The following is a 21,589-nucleotide window of genomic DNA, read 5'->3' on the forward strand; positions in this document are numbered from 1 at the left end:
TTGATGGGATTACATATTGCTTCAGTGATTTAATAGGTATATTTCTAATTGCTACAGATATATTCAAATTACAATCAATAAAAAATGATTTTAGAATTCTTGGATGATTGTCATTAGAAATATTAAGAATCATAGTATGTATAGGCCTGTGTATAACTATCCAGTTATCTGGTAAATTCACAGTATTAAAACAAATTTTTAGTTCATCTAAATTATAAAACATTTGTTTTCGTTCATACTCTTCCTTTTCAGCTAAGCTACAGGCTAAGGCTTTTTCGAGTGCATCTTGTTCTCTTTTGAGTCTTTTATGCTCTGGTGATTCCCTTGATGAAACACTGGAACTAAGATGACTCGGACCATCAGGAAACAGACTTGGAATTGCACCATTCTTTAAACGAGGATATGACAATGGTATAATGATCTTCTTTCCAGTTTTCTCATCAAAGAATTCAGTTTGCCTCAGAACATCCTCTTGCTTGAAGTGAAGTTCACACACCTTTTAATATGAAAAAGAGCAAATAAATAAACATGCATCAAAAGGTTAAACAATTATAAAATCGTAAGTATTCGCCATCCTTTAAATACATGCACAGTCTAATAAGGGTTTTATTGTATTTTTATTTAATCATGGCAAAGCACTCAAGAGCTATCTGCTTAAGGGAAGGGTTACCGTTGTGGAAAACGTTCATCATTTAATTTCTTTAAAAATAATACAGGGCGATAATGTTTGGATGGTAACAATTTGAAGAGATATAGCCATTTAAAGTGCACAATGCAAAAAAGTGATGCAGCCATTTAGAGTGAATAATGCAAAATCTTAAAACAAAACTATTAACTCTTTTGGGCTAAAAAGAGCCATGGATGCTGTCATAAAGTTTTGAAAAGTGCAAATAATTAGCACATGTTTGTTGTCATATGTCAAATGCATATAACATAAGTAATATTTAATTGATACATCCTCAGGTAACATACAATTGCTCATGTAATATATAATTGCTACATCCTAAATATTTCTTTCTTCAATTATTTGAAAACAACACTTGGTTATGGAATTACATTCAAAATGGTGATAATACAGTTATAAAAAGAATAAGATTAACCATCAGTTGATGGATAAGAATAAGATTAACCACATTCATTCGTACCATTCAAATATAAAGTTACTTGCTCTTTTTCTAAACATTTTTACAAATGATATGTTCACAACCAGAAGTACAAATTTACTTGTGTGCCTATGAATGTTTATATTTAAGAGCATAAAACATCATTAGTCGTTAAAAAAAATTCATTTTTCTTGAATTATTGAAAACAAGTATAAGTGCTAAAATATGATACACAAAGAAAAAAAAACAAGAATTTGTATATTTAACAGTTTATTTGCAGTAATTAAATATTTTAGGCTATTCTTATGTAATTTTGGAGTGAAATATTCACATTCATGAATCGTGTTTGACATTATATTACTGTGGAAGGCTCACTAGATTGCTTATTTTCCATATAATTTTCTTAACTTTTTTCAAAAATTTTAAAAGTTATATAACTTATTAATACAATGAAACATTTTCATATTCCACTGCAACAAGTATAAATAAACAAAACCCCTTATATAAGTGTTTTTAGATAGGAAATTAATGTAAATTTCAAGCCCACAAGAACTTGCCGCCAGTAGCAAGTGAACCACTGTAACAAGGTAGGTGATATTGGCATAAGAAACTCGTACTTTTATAAATGTGTGTGTGCATGAAACAATTTAATAGGCTAATTAGGATTTATGCTAACATGTAGTGAAAACTAGTAAGCTTACAATCTTAGGCAATATTATTTGAACAAGACAGATTAATTTAAACACCTTGTAACTTATTCCAGAAATTAAAATAATTACTGTCAAAACTAGTCCATTTATACGATTGTTTTCTTTTACATATATTTCATAATTTTTTTAAGGATTTTAGAATTAATAAAGTTTAGAACATTGCATAATTAGCATTAATTTCCTGTTCACATGAGTTACGAGCAAAATGCATTCTCAAATGCTCCTAGCATATAATAAATGGGCATTGCATACATTCAATTTTAAAAAGAAAAAAAATAAAAATAAAATAGGTGGAACGAGACTTATCTAAATCAAAAGAAATAGTATACCCAAACAGTTAAATACTTATATCTAAAACAACTTTAAATTAACGGCTTTAAAATTACGACTTGAAGCATTTTATATTTATCTACTTAAAGTTATAATATGAACATTATAAGGTTGGTGGATTTTCTATTGACTAGTTATTGAGAAAAGGGTCCATTTTATAATCACTTTAAAATTCAGTATAAGCTCTGTATAACATAAATTCCTGAAAGATTAATCAATCCCAAATCAATGTGCGTGTTATAAAGATCCCGACGCCGAAAATATAAATTACTGAAAGAATTCATTAATAATACTCATTCATAATAAGAGAAATTTCTGCCTAGTAAATAAATATATAACTATGCTTGTATAGAAAATAATTAAAACTTCGTTTTATTTTCTATGGTTGAATGCAATGGAACTTTAGTAAATTATTTCCCTTGTAATCAGAATTTTTTGTTTTCACAGTTTCAAGTCATGCTTCTTTCAATGACATTAATCTTTCAGGAATTTTCTAATTTAAAAATGAAATGCATGCTTACCTTTAAATGTTTCGTAGGCTTGAATTCATCTTTTCGTTTGCAGTTCCAAATCCATTGTTTTCTCAGTTGTTCTTCCGTAGGAAAACTAAATACAGCCACCTTCGGGCCATTCTTATAATTTCCTTTGCATGTTGCAACACAGCATTTATGTGGCATAATAAAAAATAAAGTAATTTAAATGAAAAATGTTCTATTAGAGCACACTACACTTTCAAACAACAGTCAGTTCACTACGCTACGACATCGAAGTATATTCTTTCATTCTTTGTCGCGAGGAAGATGGTAGGAATGACGACTTAGATGACGTCAGACCGTTCAAGCAACCCTAGAGGCTTGGCTTCGTATATAGGAGGTACTGTCTCATCTCACGTAAACAACTCTACAAAAATCTAATGCTCTCAGTAATTATCTACATTAATTTCAAGTTAAATCTTAATTTGAAACACAAGTTTAAATGCAAGAAATATTTCAATGCGTACGAATAGCTTACTCAGAAATTATGTAAAACTGCAGTGCTTTACTTCACTAATGCATTCTCATTAGAATTGACGAATTTAACCCTTGACTTTCCTTTTCTATATTTTCGGCTTTGGGTAAGAGCTGTGATAGCATCCTAATTGACCTAATTACCGAAAATGGCCTTAGACATAAAACTGAACTATCTGATAAAAATTCTATGTAATTATATGCCAGTATTGAAAGAAACAATCAATCTGATAAGAAAAAGCTGCGACTTGTTTTGAAAATGAGGCGTAAAAGGTTACCAGCGAGAATATTCCGTTTGGCATCGGTTGTACCATTATTGGCGACTTTATCGCTTGCGCCGGCAAAACGGAAAAGTACCATAACTTATTTTAACAAAAAGAAAAGGAAACACATTTTCTCAGTTTTACGACGAAATATTTAATTTAAATCCTTTAATTATTTTATTAAAACAATCAAGCTTTTACTTGTTGGTTTTATATAGAAGAGAAGACCTTCAAGTGAAAACATATTAAACTTTTACTGTTAGCTTTTTCTTATATAAAGCCCAGATGCAATTAATGCATAGTTTTATAAGTTCGGAACACTGGGACATTCTTTTCGAAACAATAAATTTGTTCGATTTTTTGGCAAATGAATTTGATAAAAATCAAGTTTTATACGAATCAATTCAATTCTTAAGTTTTGCTCAAATAATAATCGAGCCTGCCTTGCAATAAGTTTATATAACATACGTGTTTCTTATTAATCCAATTTTCAATTTTAGAAGTGCGCAGTATTCAAGTATAAAATAGTTGTATTCTCAGTTACTTGGATATAATTGCAAGAGCATTACTATTTTTTTCCCTATTTTTTTAAAAAGCAGATATAACAGAGCAACACATACTCGGAAGTAATATTATTAATGCATTTATTTACATGTAATGTTGAATAAATTCAGCGTTGATTTCTTGGTATAATAATGAAATGATAAAGTTGCAAATAGGAATGTGTGTCTGCAAAATATGCCATAAACGTACTTGTATGAAATACTGTTTCTAGTAATTTTTCATGTTTGTGAAATGCTATGTATTTTAGTATTTTTTATTTTGTGTATAAAGAGCAAAATATCGTTATATGTAATATGATCATTGACTATTTTAAGGAAAATAGAAAGTAAAAGAAAATTAAATTGCGTTACGCAGTATAATGTAACAGGTATCAGAAATGATTTTATTGAGCTACACACGCAACATCCTTCAGTAAATTGTGACGTACTTTTTGATCACCCCCAAAACGATCATTCGGTATAGTTTTTAAAACCCATTGACTGTTTTTGCCATAGTATTTTAACAGAATGATAGGTGTCCGATTTTGGGTAGTGTTCTAAGGCCAGTCTTAGCAATTGTTCTCCGAAACACGATGCCCATTCGCTAAGATGACATTTAATCTCGGGTTTAAAAATTTACACTGTTATTTAAATTTAACAAAACAAGAAAAATGCAAATTAGAATTTTATTTTTTATCTTTTTGTCGAGCAATATTTTCGCGCATAATTAAAAAGTTGAGGCATTTCTCTTATGTAATATGTAGTGGAAAGAAATTAGTAATTAGTTTATCGTATTGGAAAGCGAGTCATATTTATAAGAAAAATTCATATTTATTTTCCGGGATTGAATAATAATATTTTATAGAATTAAATATTTAAGAGTTGAAAGCTATTTTATTTGTTGTTATTCGCGTAAGAAAAATTTCTGGATTTGTCTGTAAAACTGGATATAATATCTAGATCAATAATTAAGTAAGGATTACTCATGCATTGCATATTTTCTTAAAAAAATTGTACAATATTCTTTCTCTCCTTTCCGCGTGCTTTCGTAGTGTAATTGGAAGAACTTCCAATTAACAATCGGAAGGGCCGGAATTCGAATCTCCGCGAGAGCACTGCTCAATTTTCATGTTCACGGCTTTAAAAAAATTCTAAATAGACTCTATAAGTGGCGGCCGCGTCCACCACATTTCGCGACTAAATCCCCTACTCCCCAGTTATTTAAGGAAGTGTGTGGTGTATTTAATTATCGCAAAGCACACAAGGGCTATCTGCCTAAGGGGAGAGATACCTTCGTGGAGGACTTTCTAAGAGAAACTGGCTCGTATACACGTTACACATGGGGAAAACCACGAAAACGCCCATGCAGCCAGCCCGTTCGCGGGATTCGAACTCGGACCGAACTACCAGTGTTCAGCGACTTTACCGCTCGGCCGCTGGTGGGCCTTTAAGGAAGGGAGATTGCAGAATATTAACTCACTCATTACTGCATGCTAACGTGGTGTAATTGGGAAGTATATCCGGCTGGCAATCGGAAGTTCCAAAGTTCGAATTTCTGTGAGGGCGTACCTCATTTTTCATGTTTCTTGCACCGATAAAGTCAAATGATTCTACAAATTAGTGTAGGTTAACAATTTTTATTCTTCTTTTTTAATTAATTATTTAATTTTTATTATTCTTTTTTTATTTAATTTATTTACTATTTTTTAAAAAAGATTCCTTTTTCTGTTTATCTAAAGCTACTTTAATTAGATTTTTGATAATAGATAAATCTTTTATGCAATCTTTTCTTTTTCATGGTCTGTTACATTAAATTGCTTTAGCTATTAGAAATATTCTTACTTACCGCGTGCCTTCGTGGTGTAATTAGAAGCACATCCACGGCTCGGATTCGAATCTCGGCAAGACCTTTGCTGATTTTTCATGTTTCCTGCTCGAAAAATTTTAGTTGTTTCAAAAAGTGGTGCCCAAACTTGGAAAGGCGGTGGACGATAATTCGTTATCACCAACATCTGGCAGGCCCACTAGCGGCCGAGCGGTAAAGTCACTGAACACTGGTAGTTCGGTCCGAGGTTCGAATCCCGTGAACGGGTTGGCTGCATGGGTGTTTTCGTGGTTTTCCTCATGTGTAACGTGTATACGAGCCAGTTACCCTTAGAAAGTCCTCCATGAAGGCGTCCCTCCCCTTAGGCAGATAGCCCTAGTGTGCTTTGCCATAATTAAATAAACGAAACCAAACCAAACCAACATCTGGCACTCGGGCCCCCTCCTCCTCAGTTGCCTTTTATGTGAGAGAGAATGTAAGGAGTTTTCTCCATCCTTATCACGTGCCTTCATGGTGTAATTGGAAAGCACGTCCAGCTATTAGTCGGAAGATCCGGAGTTCGAATTCCAGCGAGGGTATCATTGATTTTTCATGCTTCCTCTCCAAAATAAACCTAATGACTGTATACAATATTGTCATCACCTGGGTACTTGCAGCTAAAATTAGGACGAATCTTAAGCAGATAGCCCTCATGCACGCTGCTTAAAATGAGTAATTCAGTCCAGTCACAGCAACTAGGCGTACTGGTATTAGTGTCACATCTAAGAATTTGCCAGTCGTATGGAGGATCTTCAGTTACGCGTATTGGCAAATTGCCAATTCTGAGAGTATTGTCACTCTTGTGGGCAAGGATTTTTTTATTTATCTCTAGATCGTAAAGTATCTGTCACAGCAGTACGGGAAGTTGGGATTTATATAAAAGATTTAATTAAAAAAAAAGTTATTCTTAAAATTGTTATCTCTGTTTTTATTTTTGAATAACATATGTACTTCATATAATGTATATATAAAACAGAGGATTTTTATAAATCTTTGTACCATTTATGTAATTAATTAAAGACTTTTCCTAATGTCTTTCATCCTCGATTACTGAAAAATCATTTACTCACTGCCAAAGAGCAAGGTGGTTATATTTTTCTTTTTATATGCTGATTATTATTTAGACAAATTTTATTATCTTAGTCTTTTCTCGCTTAGAATGATGCATTCGGTGATCTTGTTTCAGTGAGTGGTTGCCTTAGCGTAAAGGGGGGAGGGAAATTCATTGAAATGGCAAAGGAGATTTGATTGCTTAGAAAGTAAGCGGGAAAAGGCAATGCTTTGCTTTAGCTTCATGGCCGTGGAAACTTAACTTCCTAGTAGGGTAGGAAACCAAAAGTTTGAGGTGTATAGCAATCTGTAGCGCAATCTGTCTACAGCGCAATCTGTAGGAGACAACTGGCGAATACTTGTATTTACATAAATATGGTCTAATCAAAAGGAGAAAGAGGTAATGAAACATAACTTGTAAATAAAAGTTTAGATATCTTAGTATATCTTAGTGTGTTAATAAAAGGATTCATAAATATCGGAATGATGTTAGGTAAAAGTAGCCTTTCTTTTGTCATTTAATGTATTCCCCCTCTTGCATTCACTGTTATAAAACATGGAAATGGAATCTTTGAATAGATCATCAAGTTACAAGTCTTGATAGGAAAATGAAAAAATCTGATGTGTACACCACATGACTTCCTTGTATTGGAATATTAAATTGGAATATTAAATTATACGCATTTTTTCTTGCATTTCATTTAAACTTATTGGATTGAATTAAATCTACTTCGCCAACAGCGCATAAACCATAATAGAATAAATGCATTCTTTAAAATTCACTCTAGTATTTGTTTACCATAGCGACACTCTGGCGCTAGATTCATTTAACAGTATTAATAATTATATAACAGTTAACTTATATAATAATTATGTAACGGAAACTAAGTTAACTGTTATATAATCCAATAATTATATAACAGTTAACGTCTATATTTTGTTCATATTATAACTCATTATGCACAAAATTTATATAATTTAAAGAATAGAATTATCTAATCGTTGCCACATGTTCTATTCAAATACTATAATAAAGCTAGAATGATGTATAAAAGAAATTAAGCAAACAAAACAAAAAAGAAACAGTTTTTCACACACGATTGAGTATTTCTCATTTAATTAATTCAGTTCTCACTTCGCAAAAAGGCAAAAATACATAAAAACTCAAAATATCTATATTAAAAATTACGAAGTAAATATTAAACGCTTATTTCCTCGAAAAAATTCCTGAAAGGATTAAGCATGATTTAAATAATAAATGAAGGCGTTTATTTTTGTTGTTGCGAAGCTACGTTTCTCTAGATTGGCAACAAATTCACTACTCAGCTGTTTCAAATATAAACAAGTAATGGCCGCCATCAAAATAGACTTAGCGGCACTTAAACAACTTTTAAATTGTTGATAATTCTAAAAATATTGCATACAGATTTACTAAAGGCATAAAACCCTTAACCGGATGATAAAAACACCATAATTCAATCATTTTTAAAGCAAAAAATGTACAATTTACAAACATATAAGAGTAAAGAAACTGAAATCACTGAGCCGGGTAACAGAGTGGATATATATATATAAATATATTTGTTGCGGCCGATTGCAACCAAAATACGAGGTGCACATCTACATGTTATAGCAGTCCTATATACAAAATTTCAACGTTCTGAGGCTACTCGTGTTTGAGTTATGCGAGATACGTACGTACGCACATGCGTTCGTACAGACGCCACGAAAAATTCTCTTCAGAATTCATTTTAAAGCAGTTTTATAATTTTTTTTGAAGGAAAAGAATATTTTATTCTGTCCTTACGTACAGATATCACGCAAAAACATCGTTAAATTGCATTCGATAGCGGTCAAAATGGATATTTTCGTTGAAATATGCTGCCTGAAACTTTTCGCGATTACAATACTTCCTTTTTACTTCGTACAAGGAAGTAAAAACAAATGCATCTGAACTTCTTTTTTATCTCGGGAGGGGAATATTAATTTGCAAGAAATGTATAAGTCATTTGTTGCATAGTTACACTCACATTTATCCTAAGACAACTCGATATTTAATTGATACTGATGACTAAAGTTGGATACTTACACAGTAAGCTCTTGAAGCCGTCCCGGAAAGTAAATTCTTTGTGGCATACTATTCTAAATCTTCTTCGAGTTGTCCTTATTGCTATTATCAGTAAGAATTTGTTTCAAGTCTAATATAATTTCCACTATCATTTTAATAATCAACACTATCAGTCATTTTTGTTTTAAAATACTTGTCTTTTACATAATATTCACCAGTTAATGCAAGAGAATAAGCTCAAAAATTAAGAATAAATAAGCCGTGCCTAACATAGAGATGACTTTTACAAAAGTTCCTGATTGTCTCTGCATAAGTTTGTTCAAGAACATGCTAATTATTTTCTGTACGGCGTATATATTGATTGAATTTTTTTTTTTTTTTTTTTTTCATAAAGATGTACCTTACATCAATATTTTTATATAAAAGTTTTTTGTTTGTTTGTTTGTTGTTGTTGGATCTGCCCCTTGTGAAATAGCTGAGGAAACTCAAAACCAGCCGCAACATTTCCAGCAATTCTGTTTAGTAATATAGGTTAATTACTACCTTTAGTTTACAATTAGCAACAATAATCTGAATTATGCGTACAAAGCGAATTAAGTCAATTCAGAGTTCTTTTGAAACTTCTCGGAAACTCTCGGTTTTTCATATTTCAATACCGGCAACTCTGGTTTGACTCGTATTCTGAGTAGATATCCATTATTCCTGTCATTGATGAAAGAGGGCTCCGCTCAGCTGTGCCATCTTTCTTTCCGGTTTGAGTAGCATGTGGTATCAGACTAAGAATAGCATTTTTAATCTGCGTGTAAAATGTTGCGTTTAGGAATTAGTTTTTCGAGCTGGTTGTACACGAATTCGTGTGTAGGAATTGTTGCGGCTTATTCGGAGGTGCCTAAACTGTTCGTGAATCTGATAAGCTCCTTACCTTATGATGAAACAGAAATCCCTTACGGCCATTTCTTTTCAATCATCGAGAATGAACCCTGGACGAACAACCGGTTTTTTAGTTGTGCTCGGCCACCGATCGGCGACCAAATTCGAAATTATGTAAGTGAAATTAAAATTCTGCCAGCAGTGAGTTCAAAATGGAAAAAACTTAAATATTTAATGCTTTTTTTTTAACAAGCAGTACATTTTTCTTTTTATAAATGTTCCTATCAAAATTTACAATTTTGATATTTGAGGTATCTGGAAAGGTAAAGTTTTACTGCGTAAATGATTAGTGACTATCTTACTGTTTCATCAGCATATAAAACCAATAGCTATTAGCACCTTTGGTGCAATGCATCGTGGTCCTCACTATAGATTGCTCTTCATATTTTGTGAAACATCTTGCCATGCCAGAGTAATTCTTAGGAATTTTGTCTGTTTCGGAGAACACATGTTGGCAGATAATTTGAAATCGGTCCCCATTGCGACAAAATAAGTATTCGTTCAATCGTCTTTGTCACAGAAGGATCCTTTTAGAATGTCCGTTTAGCTCGCTCGACACTGTATCTGTTATCTTGTCAGAGGAAGTGGCTGTTTTGAAGGATTAAAAGCTTCATTCGTCCATTAAGGAAAGTATCCTTTGTCTTCGATTCAGTTTAGCTCCACTTTCAAGTCACTCCTCTCAAAAAGAAAATGGGCGACATATTTTATTTTTCGACTACCGAGCAAAAAGATTCATGAAGTATGATATTCCAGCTTGGAATTTCTCAGTAATGTTCTTCATTTCGTTCCAGCCATCTTTCTCCATTTTCTTTTATTAATTCTTTCTTATTTTGCAAAATACTAAATTTATTTAGGTTTATGTGAAATTCGTGTGAGAATTTCTTATTCAAAAAGAATTTATTCGTAAACAATACTAGTTATTTATTTTGATTGCTCATTATAGTGTTGTTATTGCTATTATAATTAATCTGTCGGCATCATGCGTGTATTTCATATTGAACGTTAAATGATGAATGGTTATTACGGAAAAGCATTCAGAGATGGTAGATTTAAAGAAACTTACTTTCATTGAAGACTTTCTGAGGTATTCTGTATCCTGCTAATGTTATACGCAAAGTTTGGATTATTTAATTATAGCGAAGCATATTAGGGCTGCTTGCCTGAGGGGAGAAAATACGTTTATGGATAATTTCTAAAATAAAGTGCCCCTTTTATGCATTACTCACGGGAAAACTTGAAAATCTCTTTTGTCGGAATAAAACGGGGCAAATTACTATTGTTTCTTAACTTTAAGCATTTCCGTTGCTTATGGGCATATCACGAGGGGGGGGGTGGAATTTTAGGTTGCTAATATTCTGAATCGCAGGAAACAGGAATATAAGTGTTGTAGTTAGAATTTTGTGGACCATCAGTAGATTAACTATAACCGGTTATAACACTACTGAGATAAATAGCATTTTCTATCTTTAATATTATAAAAAATAAGCATTAAAATATTATTGATACTAAAGGGAAGAGAAATGCTGTGCAGAGAGTAGAGGATAAATTTTTTAAAGTTTTTTGCTGCTTAAATATTCTAAAAACATATCCCAATATATTTCATTGATTAGTTTTTAAAGCGAATGCATTGAATATACCATGTAGGGAAAAGACCCATTCCTCTCATACGCTATATTCACGTCTTATTCATGATCCAGGGCCCACCAGCGGCTGAGCGATAAAGTCGCTGAATACTGGTACTTCCAACCTGGGTTCGATTCCAGGCGAATGGTATGGCTGCGTGGGCGTTTTCCCAATGTGTATGTGAGTCAGTTTTCCTTAGAAAGGTCCTCCATGAAGGCATCGCTCCCCCTTAGGCAGATAGCCGTAGTGTGCTTTGTCGTAATGTCGATAAACAATGTCCATGACCCCCCTTAGATCCAGAGAAATAAGTTACTGAACATGTTAAGTTTGTCATGCGCTTGACTCTTGAAGGCTAAATGAGTTATTGGCGTGGAATTCGCGCGGCCTCAACATGTAATTTCAAAGTGACGTTTTGTCAGATTTCCAAGTGACATTTTTCCCCGTCAGTGAAGAGCACATTTGCTTTACCGTAGTAAATTACATACCTATTCTTTTAACATTTTGTTCTGTAGTGTGATTTAGTTTTTTCATATCCAGTATGATTTACAACTGTACTGGTACGCATTAAATTTCATACTCATAGTTGATCTTTTTACGACCTTGTTTAACAAATACAATGAATTAGCTAATTTTCCTGCTTTCTATATACGAGTAATATGAACGCATCAGTAACAGGATGTGTAAGGTCAATAAATAATATTATAATTTTGCTTTCTGTTCTTCGCTGAACTAGTTGTTTGCTTTATAATGAATGGCTTTGGACTGGAGCGTTGTATAACATAGTGAAATTATCGTGTAAATTTTTAATTCAAAATCACCATTATTATTGGATTAAGTTTTATTAGTCCAAAGGGGATTTGTCCCTGAAGGACTATTGTTTTCGTTTTACGATTTTGGACTATAAATGTCCCTTTCGCTTTTCAAACTGTTGCCACCAAATGTTAGAGTCCTGCATTATATTTGAAAAAATTAAATAATGAAGAATTTGCATAAATGTACGTATGTTTCTCGCATTGTGATAAAACAGCGGTACCTAGAGCCATCAAATTTTGAATGACGTAATCCTACTGCGAATATGGGCATGTGGAAGCCTAAATTTGGAATTTGTTTTATTATCGATTTCATATTTTGTAAAACTTTAACGAATTTTTGATTAACAAACTCAAGAATTTCAAAGCGAGCAATGGCAACGTTGTATAGAAAAAACATTTTTATCTCCAGCGTGCTAGACTAAAGATATGCTTCAATTTAAAACTATTTTGCGATATTGCTTTTGAACTGAATTTTATGGTTTAAGTGCGAAGAACGTAATATTTAATAAATAAAGGCAACAGACAGAATGTTAAAAAAAGCCCCTTTGGACATAATTTAAAATATGAAACCTTTCAGATTTTCTTTTTGTTTTATTTATTTTTTAAATTCCATAAATATGATAAATATGAGACTGTAGTTTAATATTTTAGTACACTTCTATTTATAGAGAGCGTAAAAAATCGTCAAACTATTGTTGATGGCAACAATGCCAAAAATAATTATGGTAACCCTAACGCAAGGAAGGAAGCATAATAGTAACTAACTATATAAGAATATTATTTTAGTTTAGAAGGAAGGTTAATTTTATATATTACAGTTTATTAAAAAAAAGCTAAAATATAATTGAAATGAAACGGAAGGCATAAAATTATTGATGTCTTCCACTTCTTTTGCCTTTACATCTATTCGGTCAAACAAGAATCAAGATGCTGTTGAGCAGTGGCTACGAAATTATATTTGTGGTTGAGAGTAAAATGTTCAAAGCCGGCATCTCGCAACTCATCCGACTTAAATGCTTTCCGGCAGTCAGGGCCAATAATATTTCTTTCTGCGATATTTTCCTTTGTGACATTCAATAAAGTTATCACCTATCAATCTGGAGCAAAAACTAAAAAACATTCATTTGTTTCTCTGCACAATTTACCGAAAACCCATTATGGCGGAAGAAAACGTTCAACGTTGTTCTTTCCTCGAATTGAAAGCCTTTCGTGTCTACTTCAATAATCTTGTCACATCCTCCGATTTTTAACTTAAGCCGAGTAAAGTTGTAGCACACACCTCGCGCATGTAACTGTCCCTGTCTACAGTTGTATTGTAGTTCATCTTCAGCTGGAGTTCACGAAATTCAATAGATGTCATCTCCTGACACCGAAAATAAATGAACCTCACGGCTGTAAGGAAGGCGATTTTCGATCCTTCGAACTAAATTTAGGCTCTTAATTCTTTCTTCTCATTACAGGATTCTTTACTGCAGCGCCATTTCGCTTGTGAGGGTATTTGCGTCCTTGGGCAGTTCCCAAATTGTTAGATCCACAGAGTTTTCAAAGAATCCAAAAACTAAAGTAGCATTTCAATGGCGACTTAAAATTCTAGAAATATCGAAATTTACATGCATTTAGAAAAATCTAAATTTACGCACAGTTTGCGATTAAATGGGCACGTTTGCTATACTGACGAGCCAAAACATTATAACCATTCCCGAATTTCGCAATAAACCTGTCTGGATGACGTGGAGGACATGAGATTAATTGGAAGGGTATTAAATCACTTTTGGAGAAGGTAAGGAATCATTTTGCACTTCGAGTGATGGGATAGGCTGCTGATCTAATCGAATTTGATAGAGGGCAGATTATAATGGCCCGAAGACTCGGAACGTATTATCATCGAAACTGCACGACTGGTACGTTTTTACGATCTGCCGTTGTTAGTATTTATGCAAAGTTGATAAGTGATGGTGAAACCAGCAATAGACGCCAAGGTGTTGGACATTCACGCGTCATCTAAGAAAAAAGACTTCGGAGACTATCCTGCTTGGTACAGCAAAATCAGCTGTCTCAGCTGACAGCCCAATACAATGCAGGTCCAACTGTGAGTGTTTCGGAACAGATGCGGACACTGTTGGATATGGGACGGCGCAGCAGAAGTCCCACTCATGTGCCTCTGTTGACGAAGCGTTATTTTTAATTACAGTGGGGCCGCGTACATCGAATCTGGACCATGGATAAGTGGAAGACGGTTGCCTGGTCGGATGTAATTGTTTAATTATCTTCAATAAATGCCCCAAAAGGGCGCTCAGGTCCCCTGTGGGAGTGGCGGTACGCTAGAGAGGTAGTGCATAGGGGCTATACCATTTTTGTCAATGGAGATGGCGTGGTGTCCCCTGTACTTGTTCCTGTCCTGCTTGGTCGGATGAATCACGATTTCTCAATCATCATGTCGATGGCCGTGTTACAGGCGGACAATTGTTCTCCTCCGGTACAGCAGATCATGCGCAGGCTGGTGGTAACTGTATTTTGTTTTCGGGGACGTTCTCATGGGCGGCTTAGTTGTGGTAGAACAGACCATGAACGCTGCGGACTATTTGAACATAATTGCGGATCAGTTTCACTCTTACATGGCGTCTGTTTTCCCAGCTGGAAGTTGGAATCTTCTGTCATTCCGGCAGAACAAAGCCCCATGCCACGAGGTTCGAACTGTGTTGGGGTGTTTCGAGGAGCATAATGGTGGATTCCAATTAATTTCCTGGCCACCTAACTCGCCAGATGTGAACCCTGTAGAGCACATTTGGGATGTCATAGATAGGCAGCTCAGAACTCAAACACCACCACGTCGGAATATCTCAACTTTACGTGATAGAAGTTTAGACATTTGGTACAACCTGTCTCCAGTCGTCTATCAAGAACTTGTGGCATACATGTCAAGGCGAGCTGCAGCTGTTTTGTAGGCCAAAGTTCGGCAATGCGTTATTGAATAGTGATTATAATGTTTTGGTTCGTCAGTGTAGATGTAGCGCTTTTGCGCACATAATTTCGGCGGGGTTTCATACGATCTCAATAATAGAATTGTACCAAGAATTTCGTGATTGAATAATGCCGAGAGGTTTCTATAACCTGGGCCAAATGTCATGATTCGTCCTTAAATATATTTTATCACTTTAACACTAATATTTAAATGTTTAATTTGTTATATTTTAATTTTCCGCCTCATTTCAGTTCCTCCCTTTTGTCTCAACTTTTCCTGTGGTTTTTAAAGCTACTGGGTCATGTTTTCATACGATTGTGATCGTTACTTCATGTCAAATAACTATATGTGTATTTTGGTACATAATAGCCTGTAAGTGACTTTGTAGGTATCATAATATATAGACACATATATATACACATATATATAGACACATACATATACACATATATATTACACATATAGAATATGTGTAATATATGTTAGTGTGAGATATTTTTTTTTCTTATATTGTTTATTTTCTCATTGCTTTATTTTATTTATTATGTCTGAAATCTTTGATTTAAGAAAGAATTTTCTGATACATTTATGCATTTTATAGTGAATAATTTTATTATTTATGCTTAAAAAAAGACGTTTTCATATAAATTTCTTTTAAAGTTCAACAACATTTTGTCGACAATTAAATCCCTCAATTCAGTGTATATAGTGTATATAGTTGATTCATCTGCCTCCAATAGATATTAACTGAAGTGAAATGATTTGATTTATTTAAAGTTGTTATCAATGCCGAGGTGATGATTCTCTAATTCCTTTTTCGTCAGTTGAAAGAAAGATGGATATTTATCCATATTTTGGAAGGAAATCTCTTTCTTTTTTTATGAACAAAATTCTCTCTTTTATATGATTTACTCTTCTCCGCATGGATCTAGCAATCTCGCGTTAATATTGCATTCGGTTTCAGCTGCCAGAATCAAATATGTGTTGCAACATACTCATCACCACACCACTTACTGAAATGGCGGAGCATTATAATGTTATTCCCCCTCCCCCCCCACTTAAACGCCAATGAGCCATAAAAACATCCAGCATCTCTCGCAAAATGGATGACCCCAAAGTGAGTGATACGTTTTCGGAGGGGGGTGCCAACCGCGTAATTCGATTGGCGTGATTTTTGGCGAGTAATTATGAGAGGAGGAAAGAGGGACACTCAAAACAATCGCTCGCTTCCCTATTGCCACTTCGCTATCTATCACTGTCTCCGTGGAGAGTCTTGAAGAGGGCCTTTGGGGAGGATGCTACTGGACGTGCGCCGTACGTGCTTTGTGCGGTAGAGGGGTGTGAAGGAAGTCTCTGGAGGACAAATGATGGGATGAGGATGGGACATGATGGATGTCCAAGGGGGAGAGGAATCATAGGTGTTGCGGAAAAGATGCTTTTACAGGCGCGATCGCTGTTGATATGCTTTCTGATTTTCGAAAACCAACGAGTAGGAAGGAGAGAGAGGCAACTTGCTTTGCGCAGAGATTCCTCGGGGGAAATCTGTGGATGTCACGAGAGGTGACGCCTCGGACGTCGCGAATGATGTCAATCCCCCTGCCGAGTGCCTGTCGTTCCATTTTCATAATGGACAGTGAAGCGCATCTTTTTATTGCTATTATTATATTGTTTGCGATGTGCCGGTAACAGAAGTGATTCAGCTTTTTCTCTTTTCTCAGCCTCCCATAAAGTAAAACTTTCTGTTATGCTGTATATCTGAAGTCTTTGCGAATTTACGTTGTTTTCTTAAAACGAATTGTTCTTTGTCATTGTTGCAATTTCCTTTGAAATTGTTTGCTTGATTTATAATTAATCAAGCAAGCAATTTGTATTTTATTATTTTTATGTACTTTATTTCCACACGTATTCCCCTCTTAACTTTTTAGCGCCAGGTCCTGAAAATTTTAAAGTGTTTGCTTATTTTTCCCCTTCTTCAGTGCGTTTTGAGAACGGGCTGCTCTAAAATTTAAAATGGACATGTCCACGTAGTGATTGATTTCGCTTACTAACAAGGATAGACCATTGCAAACTACTGGAAGGTGGCGTTGATTCTTTCCCTTGGAACGTAGTTTTTCTTTAAAGAAATAATATTGTGATAGTTAGCTATAGTTTATATATGACTACTTTTCATTTGTTGTGGTCTTATGGTACCCTTACCATTCGGAATTAAATTATATGCATAATTTTCCCCTCTCAATTTTCGCACGATAAAATTAAGAAAAAGCTGAAAAATACGCGAGTAAATATGACAAGTTAGTAATATTTTGTGATGCAAAATAAAGAAGGCTAGCTGCGGCAAGGTTACCATCATTTATTAGTATTATTGCTGTAGAGTTTCTCTTTTATGTTTTTCAGTGATTCGAAAGTGTAAATTCATCGGAAAATAAAGTCTTCAGTTTAAATCTAAATTCTGCTTTTTGTGATATTGTACTCTGTATAATGCATTTTGATTTTACAAAGAGGTGGAGAAAGATTACTACAGGTTTTGTTTTCTTAAATATTGATCTTAGATGTGTACTTTTAATAACTGTGTTTCCCAAAATAAAGAAAAGTATTTTATGAAAACAATTTGTGGATAAATAGAAAACACTATGGATCATAGAATTCTGTTAACTCTGAAAATTTAGAGTAAAAATTCTATTTAGTAAAATATTCATTATGTAATAAGTATAATACTGATAGTTTCTTAGCTTGACATGAAAAATTCATCGATATATTCGTAATTAATATTTTTATGGTATTAATGAGCCGATGAATGCTGTTTTTCCTGTCATAAATCACCAAAATCGGCATGTTTTGTTTTGTAGTTTGAGATTGATGTTCCCAGGCGCCGACCCATGACGTTTTGACCTTTATCGAAATCATTTATCAGATTTCGATAAAGATGTGTCTTTCCTTATTATATCACTTATTATTCTGCGTATGGAAAAATAGTGCATGAACACTTTATACAGTTCAGGACCAGCCACGCGTACGCTTTGGTTTTGTCTCCGGGCGAGTTCATTGCTCTAGAAGAAGGGTTAATGTAATGGCTCTTCTGTGTGTGTAATATATATTTGTCTCATAATAAACTGTTGATATTTTTTTTTGCAGGCACCACAACCTACTAACGACTATAATCTAGCACCAAAGTGGGATCCGATGTTTCCTGTGACTTTTGCTATGCTAGCTTTCATCGGCATTTTACTTACGTTATCTATTCTTGGAATCAGCTTAGCCCTCTGGAATATGGATCCTGGTCGAGACTCCATCATATACAGAATGACAAATCAACGAATGAAGATTGACTAGACAAATAATACTGATTCATCATTTATATTAAATTATGAACTTAATTCTCTTGCATTCAATTTTTTTCATTGCCTTTCATTTTTGTTTAAATTTCAGCCTAGGCTGATAAAGATGCCTGTTTTTGGCATTTACCATTTCGGATGTGATGTTTATGTTTCCACCAAACAGATTAGGCTCAAATCGTTTTATTTTCGTAATAGGAAAGATTTTATTTTTGCAAAAAGTAAAACCAGTTTAGTTTACGTTTTGAAGATTTATCCCTAGTATTTTGAGACATAAATTAATTAATATATAATTTTTTTTGTGAAAGTATTTTTTTAGGTACATAAATTATTGCTTTTTTTCTTTACTATGCTTACTAGAACTGAAGGAGATTTATTGAATGGTACACTACACAGTGAAAGTTATAGATTACACGTAAGCTAATATAGATTAAGAAATGGAAATATAGTGAATTACTATTGCTGTAATAAATAAGAGTAGTGCCTCTATATCAGCTGGTGATACATATCAGCAATTACCTTGGTTATATGAACCGCCAGTAATAAGAATGCTGTATGTAATAGGATATTCGTCCAGCATAAATAAATACGGTGAAATTTAACACATAAATTGCGTGCAGTTAACCAAATTAAATAAAATAATAAAATATTTTGCGCGCTATATTTCCTTTCTCTTCTGTGTAAAATTAAGTGATTCTGGTATTTTAGCTTAATCCTAAAAAAAGTAAGGAATAAAAGAATACTATACATACAGTATGTAATGAAATTGCATGTGACATACAGTATGTAATGTCGCATGCAATTTCAAGAAACTAAATCAAGATTACTGCAATTGCAAGGAAACATCGATCAGATACTTTTATGCATAATTTTTCTTTTAAGATTAATTTCTGTGGAACAACAATACTAGGTATATTTACGGTGCATTATTTCTCAAGATTATAGTCTATTCCTTATCACGGTGTTTTAAAATTATTACTACATTTTTATGTGGCTGTGAACTGTGAATATGGGGACGTGAAAAATTGCGTTTTTCTGATTAAATTTTGAAGTTTTAAGTGAACTTAGAGTTAAGGTAATAAGTTTTATTGATATTGTTTTTTAAATGTAATATAAATGCGCAAAATTATTTTATTCTGAAAGAAAGTAACTATTTTATGCTAATTTCCAAGGACTAAAACTGCTGACACTAGTAGGTTAACAATGATCATCTTGGCTTTTTGAGCAAAAAAATTTAAAAGTATTAAAATTTTTTTAAAAAATTACAAATTTATTGAAACCTTAAAAGGGCACTTTTTCTTAGAAGCTATTTATTTATTTTTCGTAAAAATTTACTATATCAAATTCTTAAAACCCGAAGAGAACTTCTGAATGAAGAATTTTGATTTATTCTGTATCACTATTATTAATTAATTCTGTTGTAAGAATGAAACTTGAAAATTGGGCCAAACAGTAACTTTACATTGGCGTATGGTATACATAAAACTCTATCGATTTCGAGGGCGATCAGATACATGCCTCTGTTCTTCAGGAACAAAAATATTCCGTTAAGATTAACAGAATTTTTTGCAGTCCTGTTGTTCTGAACAGTTAGTGAGCTTTACTGACATAAACTGTAATATACTCTTTTTTATAAACTGGAATGCCAGTTTAACTTTTTTTTAAAAATTATAATAATTTCTTCATATATTCAGAAACATAACAACTTATAATTTTTATTTTTATTGCTTTAACTATTATTTATCACGATTGCTTAGAAACATTTAAAAAAAAAAAAACTTTTTATGAATACAGTATTAAGATTTCTTTAGCAACATTTTTAAAATGCATTCTAGTCTCTGTATATAATGACCAAGAAGTTATTGGATATAATATTGTAGTGTGCATACCATTGGTTAAGTGAATAAATGTTTTAATAGATCTCTGGTGCATTCTGCATATTCACATCACTGTCATTTAAGATTGCTCGTATGGATCTTAGTAATATAATTATAGTCTTAAAAATTATGGTTGTAATTGCAATTTCTTTTTAAAATAGATTTTCTAAAAGAAAATTTTTGTTCATTGCTAATGCTCTTCATAGATTATATGTATTTATAGGTAGTTGTTAAATTAAAAAAATCATTTTTTTTATTGATGAAATCTGTTATGGAAGTGTAAAATCAATATTCTACTAGTAGGAGGTAAAGTCTTTCTTTCTCTGCGACTGTGATGTAATTTATATTCCAGGTATTTAAATATGTATTCCAGTGTATATATTCTATTTATACTTTCATTATCAAATCTTTAAAATTCAGTATATTTCTGTATTATGAAACTGTGAAGAAAAAATGTGTGTATTTCTAGAGAGAGTGCGCTTTTGTTTTGTGTAGTGCTAATTGTTTGTACTCATTTTGGTTTCACTTTTAATTATGTAGAGATTAAATTTTAATTCTGTTGTCATAAAGTGATGTATGGAATATTATATATAAATAATATTTGGCTTTGAATTACTCAAGAAAGAACAATAAACATAGAAGTTAATATTAAAGAAAGTATATTCTTTTTGTAAATGTTATATTGTACAAATAAATAATTATTTTAGATGGGGGCATGCATGCTAATTTCGTGTGTTATTCACCTGTTGGTTCGGTAGAATAACTGGTAATTTTAATATCCTATATATCTATCTATTAAAAGTCATAATGTAATAATATTGAGTAACACTTCGTTGTTGTGTCTTTGATATTGAACACATATTTTTATGGGAATTCTAGTGTTGAGATACTGTTGGTGATGAAGTTAAGAGACTGGTTATTTCTAGTCTTCAAATTGTCATTTTAATGCGTTAAATATTATGGCAAATAATAATATCACTGCTGTTAATTATTACAGACGTCATTTTCAAAGTCGCTTATGTACTGTTTCTGACAAGTGTTCCAGCCATAGTGAATTTAGAGATCTATATTATGCGCTTTCTCGTATTTGTTGAATATATAGCGACAAATTCGTGC

General features: G+C 33.0%; 1 protein-coding gene across 2 annotated transcripts in view; it reads left to right on the top strand.

Annotated features, from left to right (window-relative positions):
• The window catches only part of ATP6AP2 (ATPase H(+)-transporting accessory protein 2), an 83,446-nt gene extending 62,261 nt beyond the window's left edge, over positions 1–21,185 (top strand). Inside the window, exon 8 of one of the 2 annotated variants that reach the window (XM_035374238.2) lies at positions 18,397–21,185. In XM_035374238.2, coding sequence (XP_035230129.1) covers positions 18,397–18,594 — 198 coding nt within the window. In that variant the 3' untranslated portion in view covers positions 18,595–21,185. Of the gene's footprint in view, positions 1–252; positions 514–18,396 lie in introns of those variants that run through there. The other variant, XM_035374239.2, reaches the window with a different exon arrangement.
• The last annotated feature ends 404 nt before the right edge of the window (positions 21,186–21,589 follow it).

Source organism: Stegodyphus dumicola, chromosome 4, assembly GCF_044657685.1.
Source record: "Stegodyphus dumicola isolate Sdum_Otavi_A_Nest chromosome 4, ASM4465768v1".
Taxonomy (NCBI): Eukaryota; Metazoa; Arthropoda; class Arachnida; order Araneae; family Eresidae; genus Stegodyphus; species Stegodyphus dumicola.